The sequence below is a fragment of the Sceloporus occidentalis genome, unplaced genomic scaffold (assembly GCF_023333645.1).
Source record: "Sceloporus occidentalis isolate IW3139 unplaced genomic scaffold, rSceOcc1.0.p SCAF_9, whole genome shotgun sequence".
Taxonomy (NCBI): Eukaryota; Metazoa; Chordata; class Lepidosauria; order Squamata; family Phrynosomatidae; genus Sceloporus; species Sceloporus occidentalis.
In genome coordinates, this window is record NW_028316989.1 from 12,226,474 (window position 1) to 12,246,506 (window position 20,033).

Sequence of the window (20,033 nt, forward strand, 5' to 3'; positions counted from 1 at the left end):
GTGCAGTATGGGGGGATCTCCAGTGCCTTAAATAGTTCCTCTTCATTCCTGTGTTTGGCAATGGAAGAAGAAAATATGCAAAATAGATTTTCACAAATTGGCTGAATTCACGGAAATTAAAGAATTCCCTCTTATCAAAGAAGTTTGAGCTTTGAACAGCTATTGCTGTTGTTTTTTGTCAGTGTTTTAAGAACCCACCATTGATCCTGTGAAAGCAGTGCCAATTGTGGGACAATGAATCTCCTCTGGGTCTTAAGCTGAATCTCAGTGGAGCTGTCACATGTGCTGAACTCTGTCTTTCAAACTGGTTCATTCCCTTTGGCAGGACCTTTAAAGTGTGGACTAGAACCCAGAGGAGATACTCCACAAACACTACATTGACATGGAAGCCACCACTCATGGCAGGGTTCCAGCACTTTCCCTTCGAAAGCACTCAGCTTTAGTAATACCGAGAGCTACTCTTGCTATGTGTACCTATCTTGCCTGGCTAACACTCTTTCTTTGCTCCTTCCACAATCACCCCATCCCTGCAGGTGAGAAGCCCTTTGAGTGCAAGCTCTGCCACCAGCGGTCCCGAGATTACTCGGCAATGATCAAGCACCTCAGGACCCACAATGGCGCTTCCCCGTATCAATGCACGATCTGTCTGGAATACTGCCCAAGCCTTTCCGCCATGCAGAAACACATGAAGGGCCACAAGCCAGAGGAAATCCCCACCGACTGGAGAATAGAGAAGACCTACCTGTACCTTTGCTATGTCTAAAAGGGACAAAAGGAGGGATGGAGGGATGCAGGAAGGAAGGAAGGACTGGGCAAAACCCAACCCACCCCACCACTCAAATTGGTCTTCTCTCCTTCTCCTTCTTCTCCCATCATTTCTTTTCCTTCTCCCTGTCCCTTGTTCTGTTTCTACCTGTTACAGTTTGCTGGTTGTCTCCCTTTGCAATAGCAGTGGGAGCAAGAGAGGGAAGCAGGAAACTCTTCTTGAGTTCTCTGGCTATGACTCAACAGAAGGAAACATGGGAATAGATCAGCATCCTCAATGGTCATGAGCCTTAATGGTCATGTCCCCATGCACATCGAGGTCAGGGGAGGGCAAATGGGGTCACTACATTTTGCTGTGATGGTTGAATTTCTCTTCAGGCACTTCCATGTTGTGAGGCTGAAGGAAAGGTCCTTTTCCTGCATGGTTCTCCTGGTTCCCTGCTACCACCACCCTGAAAGGAACCTTAGGAACTGTGGCATGACCAGGGCTCTGAGGATGCCCTGCTAGATATATCTGGTCTTCATTCATGTATGGATTGGTGACACCACACAGTCCTTGTAGGAAGGGGAGGTTTGACAGGCTTTGGTGTACAATGCTCATCCTTCTTCATAGTGGCGCCTTGCCCTCACTCCTCCTTTAGGCCATGGTGGACCTGCTCATTCTCAGCCAGTCCCTTAGAGTGGAAGCATTTAGAAAAGGGGTTGTTGTACTAAGGAAGCTCTATATGGTTGGCCAAGGAGTCCTCAGGAGACCTGACACTGCCACAGAGGATGATGGGAGGCAGTGGTCAGGAGGACATTTCAGATTTCTTTCTCCAGGAAGGCTCTTGAAGGACAGTTCCGAGACAGCACAGTGCAGCTCCTTGTGGGGAGGAGATGGGGAAAAGCAGAATATTTGGATCTTAACTAGGCCAAAGGGCTGTGCTTGAGAGTAGGGGAGAAGCAGGTGTGAATGAATGCATCTCTATCACATCGTTGTTGCCTTTTCCCTCGGGTATCCTTCCCAGTTTGAGCCCAGGATTTGCCCATAATCGCACTCTTTGACATGAAGAACCAGGGTCCTTTCACAGTCCACAAATGCAGCACTATGATTCCACTTGAACTGCCATGGTGATTCCTATGGAATCCTGATATTTGCAATTCATTGAGCGGAGTTTATAGTTCTCAACCACAAAGGTCTAGCACTTCATCAAACTCCAAACTCCATGATTTTATAGGATGCATCCATGTCAGTCCAAGTGGAACCACAGTGCCATCATGCTGTCATGGGAAACGGTCCCAGTCACCCAAAAGAGCATGACCATGGGCAAGTTGAGTTTCCAAGAGCTCCCAACTCCCCTGTGGATGTTATGTTTAGGCTGCAACACTTTCTCCTGACCAAAGACCATTCTATGCATTTTAATTTTAAAGGGGGGGGGGGAGTGGAGAGGGGAAACGGGTGGAAGAGGAATATTGGGGCAAGGGTTGAGAGAAACAAGTTAGAAAGGGCATAATTTTGCACATTTGTTAATGTGGGCAACCAGCCTTCTCTGAGAAGAGGGTAAAAGTGAGATGATTTCTGCAGCTCTCTGTTGATAATGAGTGGGAAAGCCAACAACTCCTGGACATTGGCTCCACTCCAATGAGCCTGGTACTCCTTTGGGCACACATGCCTCTTCCCTAGTTCCCAGTCACTTCTGTGGAGGTGTAATGTATTTACACTGCTACCACCCTCCATTTCATCAAAAGAGGAGATCCCACAAACACAGTTGGGTGATGAGCACATGAGCATTCAGGGCAGAATAAGTGGCAGATAACCAGCCACCAAACCATAGAAAAAGCAGATACATCCCAATGATAGCTATAGCAGTGGTTCTCAGCCTTTGACTCTGCAGATCTTGTTAACTCCAGCTTCCTTCATTAGCCCCAGCCAACATGGCCAATGGCGAAGTACAGTTGGCCCTTGGTATCTGCTAGAGTTTGGTTCCAGGGCCTTTTCAAGCCATGGATGGTGGAATACATGGGCTGTAGTCTGAGATTCAATGTCCAAAATACCTTTAGGGCCAAAAGTAGAGAACCTCTGAGTTAAACAGTTTGTGCCTGCAGAGTCTTACCTTCTGCCTTGGATGATGATCCAGTAGGCCATTGTGATATGTGGCTCGATGAACCAAGATGGTGACTTGCCACAATGCATATGGCTATGCACATTCTGATACCAGTGGCACAGGTGTGATCTTTCCAGTGCACTTGTGAAGTCAGCAGGTGACTCTCCTGCCTTGCAGTAGAAGGTCCAGCCCATCAACTGAATGCCCCAGACTGGCCTCATGTGACCTTTTTGGAAGGAAGACTGAGTGTAAGTAGCATAGCTGGTGGCTTTGAATGCCAAAGAGGCTATCTACATTATGACCCTGTTTTGGAGATATGGTTCAATACCATGGAGAGCTCATCTTGGCCAGAACCCTCTTAGAGATTTCACACTGGTGGGAGCACTAGTCAAGCCATGGGAACTTTCTCTAGGGTTGTGCAAGTATCCAATATTTCCTTGTGCAAAACCATTCCCCTGGCTGTGAGTAGTGAGCTGGTAGTGGGGAAGGTCCCAGTTACACGACCACACTTGACCCAAAGGGCCTCGATGTCATCCAGCTTATGTTTCACAGCCAAGGGAAAAGGGCAACAGCTTTTGTTCTGAAGACTGGCTATGTCCAGTACGATCTCAACTCTAAACTCTATGAAAACCTGGAGCATAGTCAACCACCTCATTGTCCCTGGAGCCAATGGTTGTCACTGGTGGCTCAGAGGCATGGGTTAACCAACATTTGGGCCCCACCGATGGCTTGTCTCAGAGGGACGGCTGCTTTTTTCTTCTTCTGTACATACCCATAAGTAGTGAGAAGGGGCAAACTTAGCAACATGGACACAAGTGCCAAGCCCTAGACTGTTGTCTCTCCCTCTCCTCATCTCTCTGCCTTTCTGACTTGTTTCCTTTCCAGCTTACTCCTCACTGGCAACACTCTTTGCTTCTTGGTTGCCCCTCTTACCCTTTAATGTGGGGCCCAACCTGCCCAAAGTAAGAGGCCGTGTTCTCCTCCTCCGTGTGCCTCCTCCAACCCCACTCCTCCCCACATCAGTCCTTCTGCCCAGAACTCTTGGCTCCGTGAAAAGCAGCCAAACGACAAAAGACGTCCTTCCTTTGGCTTCGCTTTCTTAGTTTTATTTTATGTTTAATGGTTTTTATTATTTTATTATTTTTATTTTTTTGCATTTAGCACATTGTACTTGAAATTACCTCGGTTTCTTGTGACCTCATGAGCTTGTTTGCATTGGCTTTGGGGAGGGATAGGGAGGGGGGATTGCTGGAAAGGCCGCATTGCCAGGCTGCTGGAGAGAGAGAGTGTGTGTGTTTGCATTCGCACGAAGTGCCCCAGTGCCACGGCGCAACCACAACAGCGCAATAGACCCATGGGCTCCAGGTTTCCATGTCAGCCTTATCACTTTGGGTTTGGTTTTTTTTATCGTGCATTATTCTTACCAAAATGGGTGTTTTGTTTGAATGGCCCACCTGATGGAAAACTGGGTCATATTATCTTGAAAGCTACCTCTTTTTTAAGTTGAATTGGGTTGTTGTTGTTGTTTTTGCAGGGAGGGGGGAGGTTGGTTTTGTTGGTTTGTTTTGCAGTTACAGAAGCACAGTTTTGCAATATTTGTCGGGGGTAATTTTTTTGTTATTTTGTGTTCGCTTTGTGATGTTCATTTCAATTTTCATCTCATGCTTTATATTTGCAAATGTAAAATGAAAATTATTTTGTAATTTAGCTGCATCTATATATGGGGGAAGAGGGGGAAATGTTTTTTGGGGGAATCCTTGTGTATAGATGGAAGAAAAGGGAATTTGTTTGTGTTTTTTTAAGGGGGGGTGTCTCCGTACTGCTGTCTAATTCCACCTCTACCCCCCAAAATCCTACTTTGGATCTTGTCTCAATTGTTGCTAAATACTGAAAGGCCTTAAACTTGCCAGGAGTCGGGTGGGAAGAAAAGGAGAGAAGAAGATGTCCCTATAACCATTGAGAGAGTTTTTAGTGGGGTGTGGGAATAGAAATTTGCTAAAAGAAAAGAGAAAAAAGGAAAGAAAAACAGTGAAACTTGAATATACGAATAGCTAAGTAGAGTTTTGTTTATAATGTGAAGGAGAAGGAGAAGGAGAAAAGGTTGTCATTTAAGGCAGAAAGAGAGATATGCAGTAAATGTACCAATGTCCCATTGGCCAGAGCAGGCCTTAAGGTCACATCTTGTGCTCCCAAAATGTTGGTGGGGTTTGTTGTTGTTGTCGTTTGTTTGTTTGTTTTTTAAAAAATCATGGTTTCTCATTGGAGAACCCTCCTTTCCCTTGCCGTCCCCTTTCCCTGCCTCGCCCCATCCCATCCGCCAAGCGCAAAGTGTTGGACTGATAAATTATTTGCAAAGTGTAATATTTTTGTAACATTTGTTAGCCCACCCTGTGTCGGTTTTTGGCAAGATGTTGTCCCTTTTCCCTGCCTTTTTGTAATGTGGATGGGAATTTGTGTGTGCGCGTATGTGTGTGTCAGAGAGAGAGAGAGAGAGAGAGAGAGAGAGAGAGAGAGAGAGAGACAGTATTAAATGAATCATGCAGTATTGTCACAATCCAGTGTTGCCACATAGGTTGGTCCAAAGCACACTTGGGGAGATGGATTTAAATCTACTGGTGAATGTATGTGAGCTTTCCAGTTTGGAGGCATTGAGAGGGACAGCACTTGTCATTGTCGGTGAGTCAACTCCACGCATGGGATGTTCCTGCTGGAGTTGTGTGTCGCCATTGTTAGTACAATCGCAGCTGAAGGATGTCATTCTCCTTTGACCTAAGGGGCGTTTTTATTTTTAAGGGTATGCTAGAAAGACCTCTCCTTACGTCATGAATGTGGAGGAAGCAAAGATGGGTGCCGTTGCATGCGATCGCTGGCGGTGCGACCAGTGAATACGTTGAAGGCATGTACGGTTTGAACACAAAGTTATGATTGCACAAACTAGATTTTAAGTAGAGGGGTGCACAAGGTGGAGAAGAGGCATAACCCCTCCAGAGTAGCAGCTCACCATTGAGAAACTTACAAACTTGAGGGGTTGCCTCTCCATTTTGTTCCATTAGACCAGTGGTTCCTAAACTTTGGTCCTCTAGATGTTTTGGACTTTGGGTCCCAGAATTGTTGGCCAAGCTGGTTGGGACTTCTGGGAATTGGTCCGGAGGACCAAAGTTTGGGAACCGCTGCATTAGACCCACACAAATCAACACCCAGTTTCTACACCACTATTTTGAGCACCGTTTGCAATGCACATCCCTTGCAGGATGATAGTCAGATTTAAACCATGAGCAAATCCACAGACACTTTTTATTTCTCTGCCCAGGATCCCTTTATATGTTCCTGGCTGGCTATGATGGTTGCTTTGGGGATAAATCTGGAAACAGAAAAAAGCATTAAGACGTATCCTAGACATACCCATGCAAGTGTAGGTTTGTGTGTGTCTTTCCTTTTGCTGCTTCGTGTTAGGAAGTGAAACAGGCACTGTTTTAGTACAATCCTCAACAGAACTTGGGAAAAAAGGTTTGTTGTAAGCTTTGTGCCTGAAGAAAAGTGAGGAGGAAGTGTGTATATGTGTGTGTGTGCGTTTGTATTTTGTTTTGTTTTTGACATTTGAAAAAGGAAGAAAACAAATGTTATATTGCTTACTCAATTCATTGGTACATGGTGGAATGAGTTGGACTTCCTAGCTGAAGGATGTCATGGTATGCTAGATTATCCATTCATTTGCAGAAGTAAAATCTGCCTTCCAGTGTCCCGCCTCACCAATTCAAATTCTCTGGTTTCCTACAGAACTTATGACGTTGAGCCCTTTTATAGCAAGAGATATGGAATCACAGCAATTATAGTGCTATCATTCCACTTTAACGTCCACAGATGAATTGTACAGAAGCTTTGGGTTTGCAATTTAAGACAGGGTTTTTAGCATTCTCAGCCAGAGAGCCCCAATATCTCCCCAAACTCCAAATCCTAGGATTCTGCAAGATGCAACCATTTCAGCTAAAGTGGAATTATAGTGCTATTATTGCAAAGTGTGGAAGAGCCCCTGAATATTTGTCTTGTTGCAGTTCAGGAAGGCAGAAGGGAAGATGCATGCTCAAAGAGACAAAGAAAGGAAAGGTTGTTAACCAACTTTTCCATTCCTTTCCCAACCATCATGATTCTCCCCATGCTCTCCTGTGGAGCAGCTATGCCAATGTGGGTAGGAGATGCAAGAAAAGAAAGTTGTGGGTGCCACAGTCATGAACAGCCAGGCAAATTGGAAGAAATAGGTTGGATTTTGTCCATCTTCTCTCCCCACTGCCATAGCACCCACTTGTGTAGCAGGGTACCCACTGAATGGTATCCTTAGATTCACTATTCTGTCCCATTTGGAAACATGGATCACAATCCTGTACCAGAAGAGGTAGGTGCAAGATGCAACTATGGTAGCCTCCCATCCAACCACCCCAAACCCATCAGTCCTCACTGCTGCCCCTGAAACTCAACCACTTCTTGGTCTGTGGATAAAAGGAGAAGAGTAGGTAAACATTCAGGTATTTTTTTAAAACCAGAAACACAGCGAGGGTCTGGCGTTCCTGCAGATAATGCTGCCGCTCTCCAAAAAGCTATAGGAAAATAGCTGGATGCTTGTCTGCTTCCCCCCTCCATTGTCAACCAACTAGACCAGTGTTTCCCAAATGTTGGTCCTCCAGGTGCTTTGGACTTTGGCTCCCAGAGTTCCTGGCCTAGCCATTTGAGCCAACTATTAGGAATTCTGGGAGCTGAAGTCCAAAACATCTGGAGGACCAACGTTTGGGAAACGCTGAACTAGACAGTGCTCAAGTTTGGGGGGAGATTGGGTTACTGTGCAGTCGGTAGTCAATTCCAACCTCTGCGACAACCAAAAATGTGAGTTTCAAAGGCGTAAGTCCAAGTTGCATCATAATTCACCAACAGGATGACAGCTGGGGCTTTTGGGGATGGCAACGTTCAGGGGATTCTGGTAGTTGCCAACCAAAAAGGTGGGGTTGAATTCCAGGGCAAATTAGTTCTGTGTTATAAGAGCCAGTGTGGAGTAGAGGTTTGAGTGTTGGACAACAACTTTGGAGACCAGGGTTCAATTCCCAGCTCAGCCATTAAACCTACTGGGTGACCTTGGGCAAATCACACTCTCTCAGCCTCAGAGGAAGGCCATGGCAAAACTCCTCTGGATAAATCTTGCTAAGAAAACCCCATGGTATGCTCACCTTAAGGTTGCCATATGGAAATGACATGAAGGCAGACAACACGCATGCACATATCTCACCACAAAGGAGATAGCACTGTGGACCAGGGGAGGAAAATGACAACCAGAGATCATTTTCCTCACCTTTGGGTCTCCAAACCTTGAAGGAACGTCCTTGTCGACTTGCTGCCATGACATCCTCCAGCCCTGGAGGAACCGTTTTTGCATTGGCGCGGGTGTCCTAGTATTTGCTTTACCTGCCGTTCAAGGAGTATGCGTGACCTTTGTTTCCGAGGCTGCGAAGTCTTCACGACGCTTTATGTTCCTATAAATAAATAAATATATAAATAGAGAGAGATATATATGATAGCACTGAGGACCAATTTTTCATCCTTCTCCGGACCAAGCAAACCGAAAGCTTATTATTAATTTGTTGTTGGGTTTTTTTTCCGTTTTAAAAGAAATGTTTCGTTTTCGCTTGTCTCCTTTTAACGTTGTGACAGGACAAGTGCCAGTCGGATCGCTGCGTATTATTATAAAAGAAAAATGGGGGGGAAATAGTGTTTTAACATTGCTGTCCTGGCTCAGTCTACCTCAGCACCTCCTGTTAGCCTAATTTTAGAAGGTGCCCGTTCTTTTAAAAATTTTGTTGCTATTATTATTATAATTATAATTATTTTTTATTTCCAGCTTCTTCACGATGTCTTTCTCTTCTTGTACAAAAAAAAGAAAGAAAAGAAAAGAAAATATATACTTCTCTGTTGTTGTTTTTTTCCTTTGCCGTGCAGCTTGTGAGTCTTGTCATGTGTCCCTCTAGAATCACGGATGCGGTTCGCTTAAAGATAAAAACACACAATACACAAAACACACACGTACACACACCCTCGATCGTATCCCCCACCTTCCCGACCCCCCGAAAAAAGTCGTGACGTCCTCTTCTTCTAGTTGCTGTTTTCTCCACCTCTGCATCCGTTCTTATGTAAGGTGCAAAGGTGCGGTTGTTCGTAAACTTTTCAGTGTTTCTGGCAAGAAAAAAAGAATAATAATAATAATAATAGAGAAAAAGGTTTTTTAAAAAAATAATAATAAAAGAAAGAAAGAAAGAAAGAAAGAAAGAAAGAAAGAAAGAATTTACTGCTGCAGGTTTTTTTCTCTCTCCATTTGTCACTAAGTGAAGTTTGTGCCTTCTATAGCAAAGAGAATATTTTTTACATCCTACTAACGGTAGATTTTTTTGTAGTCGACATTTTTTGTATTTTTATTTATAAGTCTCATAAGGAAAAAAAATAGCAGTTGTTCAGTTGTATACCTTGAATCTGCAGTTAGAAACAAAACAAAACAAAAAAATAAAGTTAATTGAGTCGTTGACGCCCCGGTGTCCCGTTTCTTTCTTTCCGTCGCCAAAACGAAGGCATCCGTCGTGCGAAGAAAATGAACTGTTCTTTCGGTTTTGTCTGAATTAACCCTCGTGAAAGTGAAAAAAAGTGCAAATAAAAATAATGCTCTTTTTAAAAACTTCTCTAGGAATTTCGGTCCTCAAGTGCAACTCTATGGCCAATATCTAGCAGAGGTTGACCATAGAATTGCACTGGAGGACCTACAAATGCCTAGAGAAGTGTCTCCTGTAGGAACTCTGTGGCCCACATGCAGCAGACGTTGCCCATAGAATCCCATTGAGGGAGAAAGGTGGGATCTAAATCCTTGAAATAGCTGATAAATAAATAAATATACAACACCAGCATTGGATATGAGCCAAAAACCTTTTGTGAAATTTTTACCAAAAGAAAAAAGGCCTTGGAAGGCTTAATTGTTGAAAAATGGGCTAAATCTCACATCATCTCGCTCAGCGGGGAGAAAGCTTTTAGCAATTTTTGTTCTTGCGAGGGATAATGAAATGCATGAGATTGCCTTCCCTAATTCTCACACGCTTACGCCGTTCCTTCCCTGTAACCGGAGGAATAGCTATGAGAGCATGGGCAAAATGAGGACATTGTTCTCTCAAATAAAAACACTGCCCCCCCAATTAAATTGTTCCTCCAAACCCCCAAATTTGTAGCATTGCGGAGAGTCAGGCACCACAAATTGTTCACCCCCTTGAAGTCTTCTATTTGCTGCGTTGGCATTCCCTTGGTCACATTACCTGTCCTTTCTCTGGGTGGTCGGCAGCCTGTATTTCAGTTACGGATCTGTTACCTAGAAGTATGGATCTGTAATTGCTTTGTATTCACTAACATTATAATAATAATAATAATAATAATAATAATAATAATAATAATAATAATAATACAGTGGAACCTTATTATACGTGGGGGATACGTTCTGGATCCCTCTGCGTATAAAAAAATCCGCCTATGCTCAAGCCCCATTGTTTCCAATGGGTCTCATGCGCGGCGGCGCAGCGGCGCACGAGGCGCAATGGGTGCACGCGCCCATTCAATTGAATGTGACACGCCGCCCCTTCCACCCCGCGCGTGCCGGCGGCTTTGAGCGCCTATGCTCAAAGCCGCCTATAAAAAGACCGCGTATGCGGAGGCGCCACTGTAATTTGTTTTATTCATATACCGCTATTCCAAAGATCATAGCGGTGAACAGCAAGTAAGCTAATTAGCAAGTAAGCTAATTTGCCCCCAACAGTCTGGGTACTCATTTTAGCGACCTTGGAAGGATGCAAGCCTGAGTCAAGCTTGGGCCCTTTTGCTGGTCATGAACTCGCAACCTTGTGGTTTTGAGTGAATGGCTGCAGTACAGGCATTTAACCACTGCGCCCCCAGGGCTTATGCATTCATGATTGTGGTGCTATTGCCAGGATTGGAAAAGCACCCTCAGAACTGACCTGGATGGCTAATAGTCACATTGAATGACAGAGATCTGTTTTTCTGAAGGTCAGGGTGCACCAGGTTGACCATTCCAGCTCCTTCCCTCCAGCCAGCTAGACTGCAACAAGGAATTGTGAAAGTGGTCCTCACTGGCCAAAGATGGCTAGAAAGATCATCTTGCAGAACAATTGCCCAGAATGGCTGCCGGCTGCTAAGGTCTTTTTGTAGAGGGTCAAGCCAGGAAACATTACTTAGTTATGCATTCACAACCAAGTAGGTGATGTAGGATACGACCTGTATTTCTAAATGCTCAACCAATGTTTTAAGTTGCTGTGCTGCAAACAATTTGGAGACTGAAGGAAAAATTCATTGGCGAGAAGTCCATTCTTGTTGGGGAGCCAATGCTCTCATTTTGCAGCCCCCTCTCTTCCATAACTGCGCCATTGCCAACAGTTTTCAACCCATGATGTTATTGCCTAGAATACTTTGGCCCTACACATTTGTGACTTTGACTTCTGCAGATCTGATTATTCGCAGATTGGATTAATATGTTCTCTCTAGCAATCTCTTGGTCCTCCAGCGTGACCCTGCCAGACGTTGACCATAAAGTCATACTGCAGGACCTAGAGATTCCTAGAGAAAACACTCCTCTGGGCATTTTGCTGTCCTTTCAGTGCAATTCTATGGTCAACTTCTGCTGTATGTGGGCCACAGAGTTCCTAGAGAAGACACTTCTCTACGCATTTGTAAGTCCTCCAGTGCAACACATATTTTTGATGGTCTTAGGAACGGAGACAATTTTATGGTTGGGAGCCACCACAACTGTATTAAAGGTTGAGAACCATTGCTGTAGATAATCTGGACCCAAACCATAGAAGGCTTAAAGGTAATCGCCAACACATTGCACTTTACCTGGAAACAAATTGACAGCCAGTGGAGGGATTGGTGTATTATGGTCCCCAAGTATTTTTCTGGCAATATTGGAATGGAATGTCCATATTCAGCTCAAAGTTGCATAAATGGAGTTCTACAAACATAACTGTTTGTGCAACATTTTTTTCCACTGGGGTTGTTAAAACAGAAATCACATCAGCAAATTCAGTCAAATGCACAATGTTGATATCTATCAGAAGGATGGTGTAGCACAACCACTGCTTAAGTACATGAATAAGGTCCAAAACACACTGCGGAAGACATCCAGTTTGAGACCTCTTTAACTGGCCTGGCTCAATGCTAGGGGATTCTGGGAACTGTAGTTCTGTGCTTTGCAAGATGACTATCCCTTCAAACAAACTCATTCAAACTTCTGGACAAAGTCCTTGGATTTTTTTAATTCCTGCCTCCCCTTCCTCAGTTCCCAGCCAACCCAACTCCTTGGCTTGGCCCAACTGTTCCCTGCATGAATGCTTTTTCCATCCAAGCTTACTCGAAAACAACATTTAATTGCCGTTTTCTGCTCCTGGACATCAAAAGGTAAGGGCTTAGGCTTGGAGGTGGGGAAGGGATCACCAAGAAGGGGGAGGATAATGTGTTCCTGGCCAGGGGGGTCGGAGGGGGAGAGGAGGCCAGTGAATAGAGGCAGAGTTTGAATGGGCCTTCTATGGCAGGGGGGCTTTGCCCGGCTTCTGTGCTCTTTGACCCAGATATGATCTAATGGATAGAAAAGAGACCCTGACAATGTGAGTGCCAAGGGGCTTTGTGGTCCCTTGAAATCCTGTATTCATACATAAGGCCTCTGCTGCCTCTGCTGTGCCAGAATGGCATCTTAATGGCAGAAGGGAACAGAGACGAACCTTCCCAAGAGTGGGATGGGTAGATCCCAGCACCAGAAGACATTGGAGAGATGGCCTCCTGCTGCGTGGACCATCCTATGAGGTCCTCACTGTGATAAGTTGCTCCTTATTTTGTCGCTCACCAGATGGTTTTGTCACAGGTTGAGTCTCCCTTCTTCAAAAAGTTTTGGACTGGAAACATTTTGAATTTATTTATTTATTTATTTATTTATTTATTTATTTTAGATTGTGGAATACCTGTGTTGGCATATACATCCACAATGAGATATCTTGGAGATGGGAGTCAAGTCATAGAATCATAGAATTGGAAGAGACCCCAAAAATGGCCACCCAGTCCAACCCCATTCTGCCATGCAGGAACTCACAATCAAAGTACCCCCCAAGAGATGGCCGTCCAGTCTCTGTTTAAAGACCCCCAAGGAAGGAGACTCCACCACAATTTCCAAAGAAGGTGTGCATTTCACTACCAAACAGTCCTTACTGTCAGGAAGTTCCTCCTAATGCTGAGCTGGAATCTCTTTTCCTGTAGCTTGCATGCATTGTTCCATGTTCTAGTTCCTGGAGCAGCAGAAAACAAGCTTGCTCCCTTCTCAGTATGACATTCAAATACTTAAAGAGGCCTATCATATCACCTCTTAACCTTCTCTTCCCCAGACTAAACATACCCAGCTCACTATGTCTCTTCCCATAGAGCAAGCATTCCAGACCCTTCACCATTTCTGTTGCTTTCCTCCGAATACGCTCCAGTCCAAACACAAAATTCATTTAAGTTTTTAAAAATGTCTTGCCTTGTTTGTTTGTTTGTTTGTTTTGTTGGGTGTAGTTGATGTTGTGTTTGAAAGGGGTCGTTCCCACTACGATAAGCTCCGAATCCTGGATTTAATTTAAATGGATCAAAGTTTGTGTACATTGAACCCACGTGGATAATTTTGGATTCTGGAGTATTTTGGAATCCTGTATGCCTAGTGTGCATCCATGGCACAGCTATGCCAGTGTAGGTTTACACTCAACAACTTCTTTGTTGGGTCTTGGCAAAGGTTAGTTGGGGACTTGCATTTTTAAGAGCGGGCAAACTACCCTGAAGCATAAGGAGTGCAGGAGTGCATTCCCTGCTTTGGATGAAGCAGGGCCTACTTTGGAGAGGAAGCCAACCCAAAGAAGAACCCTTCTGGGCCCAAGAGACAAAAGAGATGGTTCGGTGCTCCTGCCACTGCTCCGTTCCCCCAACACGCGTGCCTCCGCTTGACGCCTTTTGCAAACTTCTCTTGGGTACTTCATTATTATCATTTTTTTGTATGCTCCCCGGGGAGCTGAGCAAGTATGCCTCAATGAAAGTGAACTCGTTCATTTAAACCTGACTATAGGCTGCTCCAGCCCCCTGCTGGGTTAATTATCCTGTAGTTCTAAACTGATTGCTGTACACTAAGCTTAAGCCCTCCTTTATTTATTTACTGACTACATTAACGGCGGGGCTGGCATGGCTTTCCTTGCCATGCTGACTGTACAGATCTTCTGAAGGGGTTGCAAGGGATGGCGGGGATGGCAGCTAAAGCAGCGAGGAACTTCCTAGGTTCTTCTCCTTCTCCTTCCTCTTCCTACTCTTTCTCTTTCTTCCTTTTCCTAATCTCTCTTTTCTCCTTCTTTTTCCTCTTCTTCCGCCTTCTTCCTGCCCTCTTCCTCTTTCTTCTTCCCTTCCTAATTTCCTCCTCCTCCTCCTCCTCCTCCCTCTTCCTCTTCCTCCTCCCTATCTTCTTCTCCTTCTAATCTCCCTTTTCCCCCTTTCTCCTTCCTCTTCTTCCACCTCCTTGTCCTATTCCTCCTCCTTCTTCCTCTTCCTGATCTCCTCCTCTCCTCCTCCTCCTCCTCCTCCTCCTCCTCCTCCTCCTCCTCCTCCTCCTCCTCCTCCTTCTTCTTCCATCTCTTAGTCTCCCTTTTTTCCTCTTAGTCTCCCTTTTTTCTTCCTTCTTCCTCTTCCTCTTCTCCTTCCTGCCTTCTTCCTCCTCCTTCCTCCCTTTCCTGATCTTATCTTCCTCCTCCTCCCTTCCCCTTCTCCTTCCTCTTTTTCTTTTGTTGGGCTCAGAGACCTGTTATGTTTTAGTTATGTGTCTTCCTTTTCTTTTCTTTTCCTTTCTTTCTCTCTCTTTTTTCTTTTCTAGAGGTATATTCCTTGGATTGTAAATTGGATTCATCATGTGAAAATTAATAAAATTAAATATTAATTTTTTAAAAAATCAACAAAGATGAATACCATTAAAAGCAGTTCACAGTCAATTCCTAAAAGCCTGATTAAATGGGGTTTTCTTGGCAATGTTTGTTCAGAGTGGGTTTGCCATTGCTTTCCCCTGAGGCTGAGAGAGTGTGATGTGACCAAGGCACCCAGTGGGTTTGCACAGCTAACACCCAGACTGTGACACCCAGAGTCACAGTCTAACACCCAAGCTATTGTTCCGCACTGGCTCTCTCTTCCCAGCTTTGCACTTTCCCTTTCCCATATGTGTGTGTGTGTGTGTCTGTGTAAAGTGGGGAGAGGTAGGGAGGTGCACGATGTGACACTCACTGGGGAAGATGCATAGTCTATTCTCAGTCTTGTGCTTTGCATGCCAGGAAATCTCTGGGCTATACCGCCATCGTGTGGACGATCTGGGCTCACATCCGAACCTTGATGGAGAAGAGAGCTGCTCACTCATGGTCATCTTCGGAGTGCCTTTCTTCGAAGTGTTGGTTCCTTGGCATTGGGTTGGATTTGGGGGTAAGGTATAATCCTTGAGGGTCTCCCCATGCGTAGGTCCATCTCCTTGTCCTCCTTGCTCCTGTCTCACCAATGAACTGCTTGGTCTAGCCTCTGGACCCAAAGCCAGGATAACTGTCCACCAGAGCTTGGAAAAATAACTTTTTAAAAATCCTCTCCTGGCTTGGGGAAATCTGGAAGGTAGACTTGTAAGCACTGATAACACTCACAGTCATTTGTGCAAACTAATAAAGAGAGCCTATCCAAAGCAAGATGGATGAGCCCTTTCCTAAAATTGGGAGCACCCCCCCCCCTAAAAAAACAACCTGACTTTCTGATTTACATGCACCAATTATATATACATTCATGTAGAATCAGGGCCACCCATTCAAACAGACCCCTATAGACAGAGCTATGAATGGGTCCCTCAATATGCCAATGTGTCTAGGGCATTCCCAACTCTGGAATTTGCTTGCTGGATGCACACATGGCACCTGCGTACATACCTATAGACATACACACAGGCGCACACCTTGTCACAGCAAGAGGAAGGGCTGAATCGATGTGCCGATTGGATTTGTCTGTTGAAGCATTTGATGTTACATGAAGGCAGCTCATTCCAGCGGTTGTTAATTGCCCATTGCAGTGATCAGGTCTGTAGCCCCATCGATCTCGCTTGGATCAATGGGGCTGATTTAGTGTCTTACTGACTCTTTAGCCGGACACCTCATCAATAGCCAGCCACTTACAGATCATCAGACGCATTGTCGCAAGGCCTCGCTGCCAAGATCCACACTGGCACCAGCTTGGTGCCCAGCTGCCAGTCGTCTTGGATTTCCCCTGCAGGTGATCTGTTCCTCATCACACCCCAGGACTCCACAGCCTTCTTGAGGACTTGGACTTTCCACCTAAATCAGTCGATGGATCACATTGACTCCTGTAAATGTTACGTTTCTAAACAAATACATCTCAGCTGGGCTCCATACCATGACCACAAACCTTCACCAGTCCTCCTTGAGCAAAGGCAAAGCTCAGTTCAAAGCCAGTTGTGGAGCCAAACCATGTAGAGTCCCTTGAGACAAACTAGTTCTACTTATTGGACAATGTGCAAAATCTCAAACCCTGTCTGTGTCTTTGTTGTTATTGTTGTGTGGCTCCAAGTCATTCATAGGGTTTTCTTGGCAAGTTTCTTGAGAGGAGGGTTGCTATTGCCATCCTATGAGGCTGAGAGCATGTAACATGCTCAACATCATCCAGTGGTCTTTATGCTCAACCAAGGAACCAAAACCTCATCTCTAGAGTCATAGTCCAACATTCAAACACCATGCTGGATCTTCTTTGTCTTACCCATATGTGTTAAAATGGCTGGAGCTTTCTGTTCCATGTGCATCTGCATTTGTTTGCAGCCTGCAAAAGCAGGGTTGCACACGAAGTGCTCATGGACACAAACTCATGTGCATTTGGCTGTGTATTCAGTTGTACATTTGGCATCTTGGTTCAGTTGTGCAATGTTGCAATTCAACACATGGACTATATGGCACGATTTTATGAGTAGCTCTTTATGCAGAAAGTGAACCTATACAACTTTGATGTAGGATCTCAGCCAAAAACTACATACTGAATTATTAAAGAAGCAAAAAGACCACTTGAACCAGAACCAGAATCTGGGGAAAGTTTTCCTTTACCTCTGTATTGTTAAGCTACTAGGAAGATCCCTTCACCACCTAAATCCCCTCTTCTCCAGTTTATGCCTTTGGAAAACATAAACCATCTTGCTAACTCAGGGCCATTTCACACATTAAGATCCTCATCTTGTCACTGTCACAACTCCTGGAAATGTTTACCTGATTCCTGCAAAATGTCAGCAGCTAACTCAATATCCCATGGCAGTGAAACCTATACCATGTGCCACGTGAATCCCACTTCACCACAAAGTGCAGCCACCTTTTAGCATCTGCCTAGCAGTGTCTCCTGTAAATTATTAGCAGGTCATCTCTCACTCCTGGAAGTTCAGACAAACCACGCTCACTCTGTTTTGCATGATTTACCTGGACTCATAAATTGGTAGTGGTACCAAAAGAAAAGGAGAGATAAATCCAGAAGACCAGCCCTTGCAAACAACAGATTCAGGACAAATGGCTGCATGTGATCAGCATATATTCCTTGAAGCAGAAGGAGGCTTGACTATCTGGTTTTATATGTATTATTGGCTGGAATCATTCTGAGTCATTTCATCAGCATAACTCCTGCTTACTCTGGTGATTGTACTATCCATGAGGAGCTATGAGAGCCAGCATGGTGTAGTGGTTTGAGTGTTGGACTACAACTCTGGAGACCAAGGTTCAAACACTGCTCTGCCTTGGAAGCCAATTGGGTGACTTTGGGCAAGTCATACTCTCTCAGCCTCAGAGGAAACAAAGGCAAACCCCCTCTGAACAAATTCTGCAACACACACAAAAAAAACATGATAGGGTCACCTTAGAGCCAACATAAGTTTGGAATGACTTGAAGGCACAGAACAAAAACAACAACAACAACGTATCCAACACCGCTTACACAAGCTGTTCCCCCCTTTGGCTATAGCAAAAGGGCATGTGAGTAGAGCTCTGCGTCTCCATATCATGTCTGGAGTGACTTCTGGATAATGGTCACTGGAATGGCCACCAGTCACACTAGCAACAGTGGTAGCCATCAGCTACAGGTATGTATGCTTTCTGGTGTCGCTTTACATTCTACCAGAGTTAAACACAGTCTCAGCCATACTTCTTTGGAGACCTGTTTTTAGCTTGATGTGTGAATTCAAAGATATAGCCATGTTAGTTTGTGGAATAAGTATGTAGCAAGATCTTGTAGCACCTTTGAGACTGAAAGAAAGAAGTTGGCAGCACGAACTTTTGTAGACTTAAGTCTACTTCCTCAGATGCATTAGGGAGTAGACGGAAGTCAAGGAAAACTTCATGCTGCCAACTTCTTTCTCAAAGATGCTATAAGATCTCTCAACATAGCTTGGTGTATGTTACAGTTCCTAAAATAACCTCTTTTTGTGCCCCTCACTGTACAACATCTTCCCTTCATTGCCAAGAAATTGCCATTCGTCCCCTGCATCTCCCTTGGAATACCAAACTAGTTGAAACAAAGCTCTTCCATGCACCACCACCAACACCACTTCATCATGGCCAATGGGGACTGGTGTTTTCCCATAACACTGTGTTGGTGGACCCACTCTGGGTTATTCTCCAAAGTTTCAAGGAAGGTTCCAAGGTGCTGAAGCTATTTGGGGGGGGGGGGGGCTTAGAGCTTTGGTTGGCTCTGTTTGGTTCTCACTAAAACCCAGAGTGGGTTTCCCCATCCTTGCTGGCCTATGGAAGCCATCAGCTGCTACTGTTGATCAACCATCTTCCCAAGGAAGAGAAGAGAGAAGGGATGATTCAGTCCCTTTAGACCAATGGTTCCCAGCCTGTGGGTTGGGACCCCTTGGGGGGTCGAACGACCCTTTCACAGGGGTCGCCTAAGAACATTGGAAAACACATATTTGCATGTAGCAATGAAAATAATTGTATAGTTGGGGGTCACTACAACATGAGGAACTGTATTAAAGGGTCCTGGCATTAGGAAGATTGAGAACCACTGCTTTAGACAAAAGTAATTGCATTGAGGATGGGTTCCTCTCTGTGTGTAGCACAAGAGATGGAGAGAAGCTTGAGCTGGGTATAATAAATCCTGCGACGATACTTGCCAAGTGACAGATGGACAGGAGCGTAGGTGGTGAGTACTAATTGACATCCGTTACTGTTCTGCATTTTATTTTTTCCAGCCCAAGATGACGTGCGTATTTTCCTGTTTTTCGTTCCTTCGGGGTTTGTTGTGGCTTTAGGCCCTTGAGCGAGCTGTTCCCACTCTTCCTGCCTAGCAACTTGTGGGGAAGGCAATGCTTTCGAACACCCTCCTTAGCACTTTGCCTCCTTTGCACTTTGAGAGAAAGGGAAAGAGAGGGGTATATTTGAGGCAACACATGCAACACACTGCAAACCCAAAGGGGCCCTGTCCATGGTGCTGAAGCAAGGGTTTTCTCCGGGTTTCCTGGTTGTTCCAGAAACATCAATGAGAAAAGGAGCAGTAAAGTGACCTTTTCAAAATAAATTGGATCACTTTTGTGCCGGCGTAAGTGTCTGTAAGTTTGCAGGTTACACAAATCTTTACGCTGTCAGGTGCAAAAGAAGATAATCTCAGCTGCACAGAGAAAGAACCTAAGATAACTGTATTACTCTCAAGGCTTTGGATAATGTCTCTAACCGGTTGTGTTTGGGATGTGATAATAAACTCGTCCAAACTGCCTGCTATTAACATAGTGAAGAAATTGAGGAGGAGGCTTTGCGACTTCTTTTTACCTAGTATCTTGTTACAAACAAATAACTATTAAGTAGCATTAGCATTGGCCCTACATATCCACGGATCCTTTACCCATGGATTCAATAGTCCAGATTCTCTGCTTTGTCAGATATGCTTGTCCTTAGATGAGCATTTCCTTTCTCTCATTGAATGCATGATACTTTTTAAAAAGCCAGTTTACCTTTTCCAGATACTTAGTACAGATGCTTTTTAGACTTTCTCAATTACCTCCCAGATGTCTAATTCTAGTGATGAGTTACTCCAGTG

The 20,033-nt window shown here is 44.7% G+C and overlaps 1 protein-coding gene across 3 annotated transcripts in view; it reads left to right on the forward strand.

The window, feature by feature from the left end:
• ZBTB16 (zinc finger and BTB domain containing 16) overlaps positions 1-8,587 on the forward strand; it is a 165,175-nt gene extending 156,588 nt beyond the window's left edge. For all 3 annotated transcript variants that reach the window (XM_089538591.1, XM_089538593.1, XM_089538592.1), the window contains exon 7: positions 534-8,587. In XM_089538591.1, the coding sequence (XP_089394717.1) occupies positions 534-763 (230 nt within the window). In that variant the 3' untranslated portion in view covers positions 764-8,587. The remainder of the gene's footprint in view (positions 1-533) is intronic.
• The last annotated feature ends 11,446 nt before the right edge of the window (positions 8,588-20,033 follow it).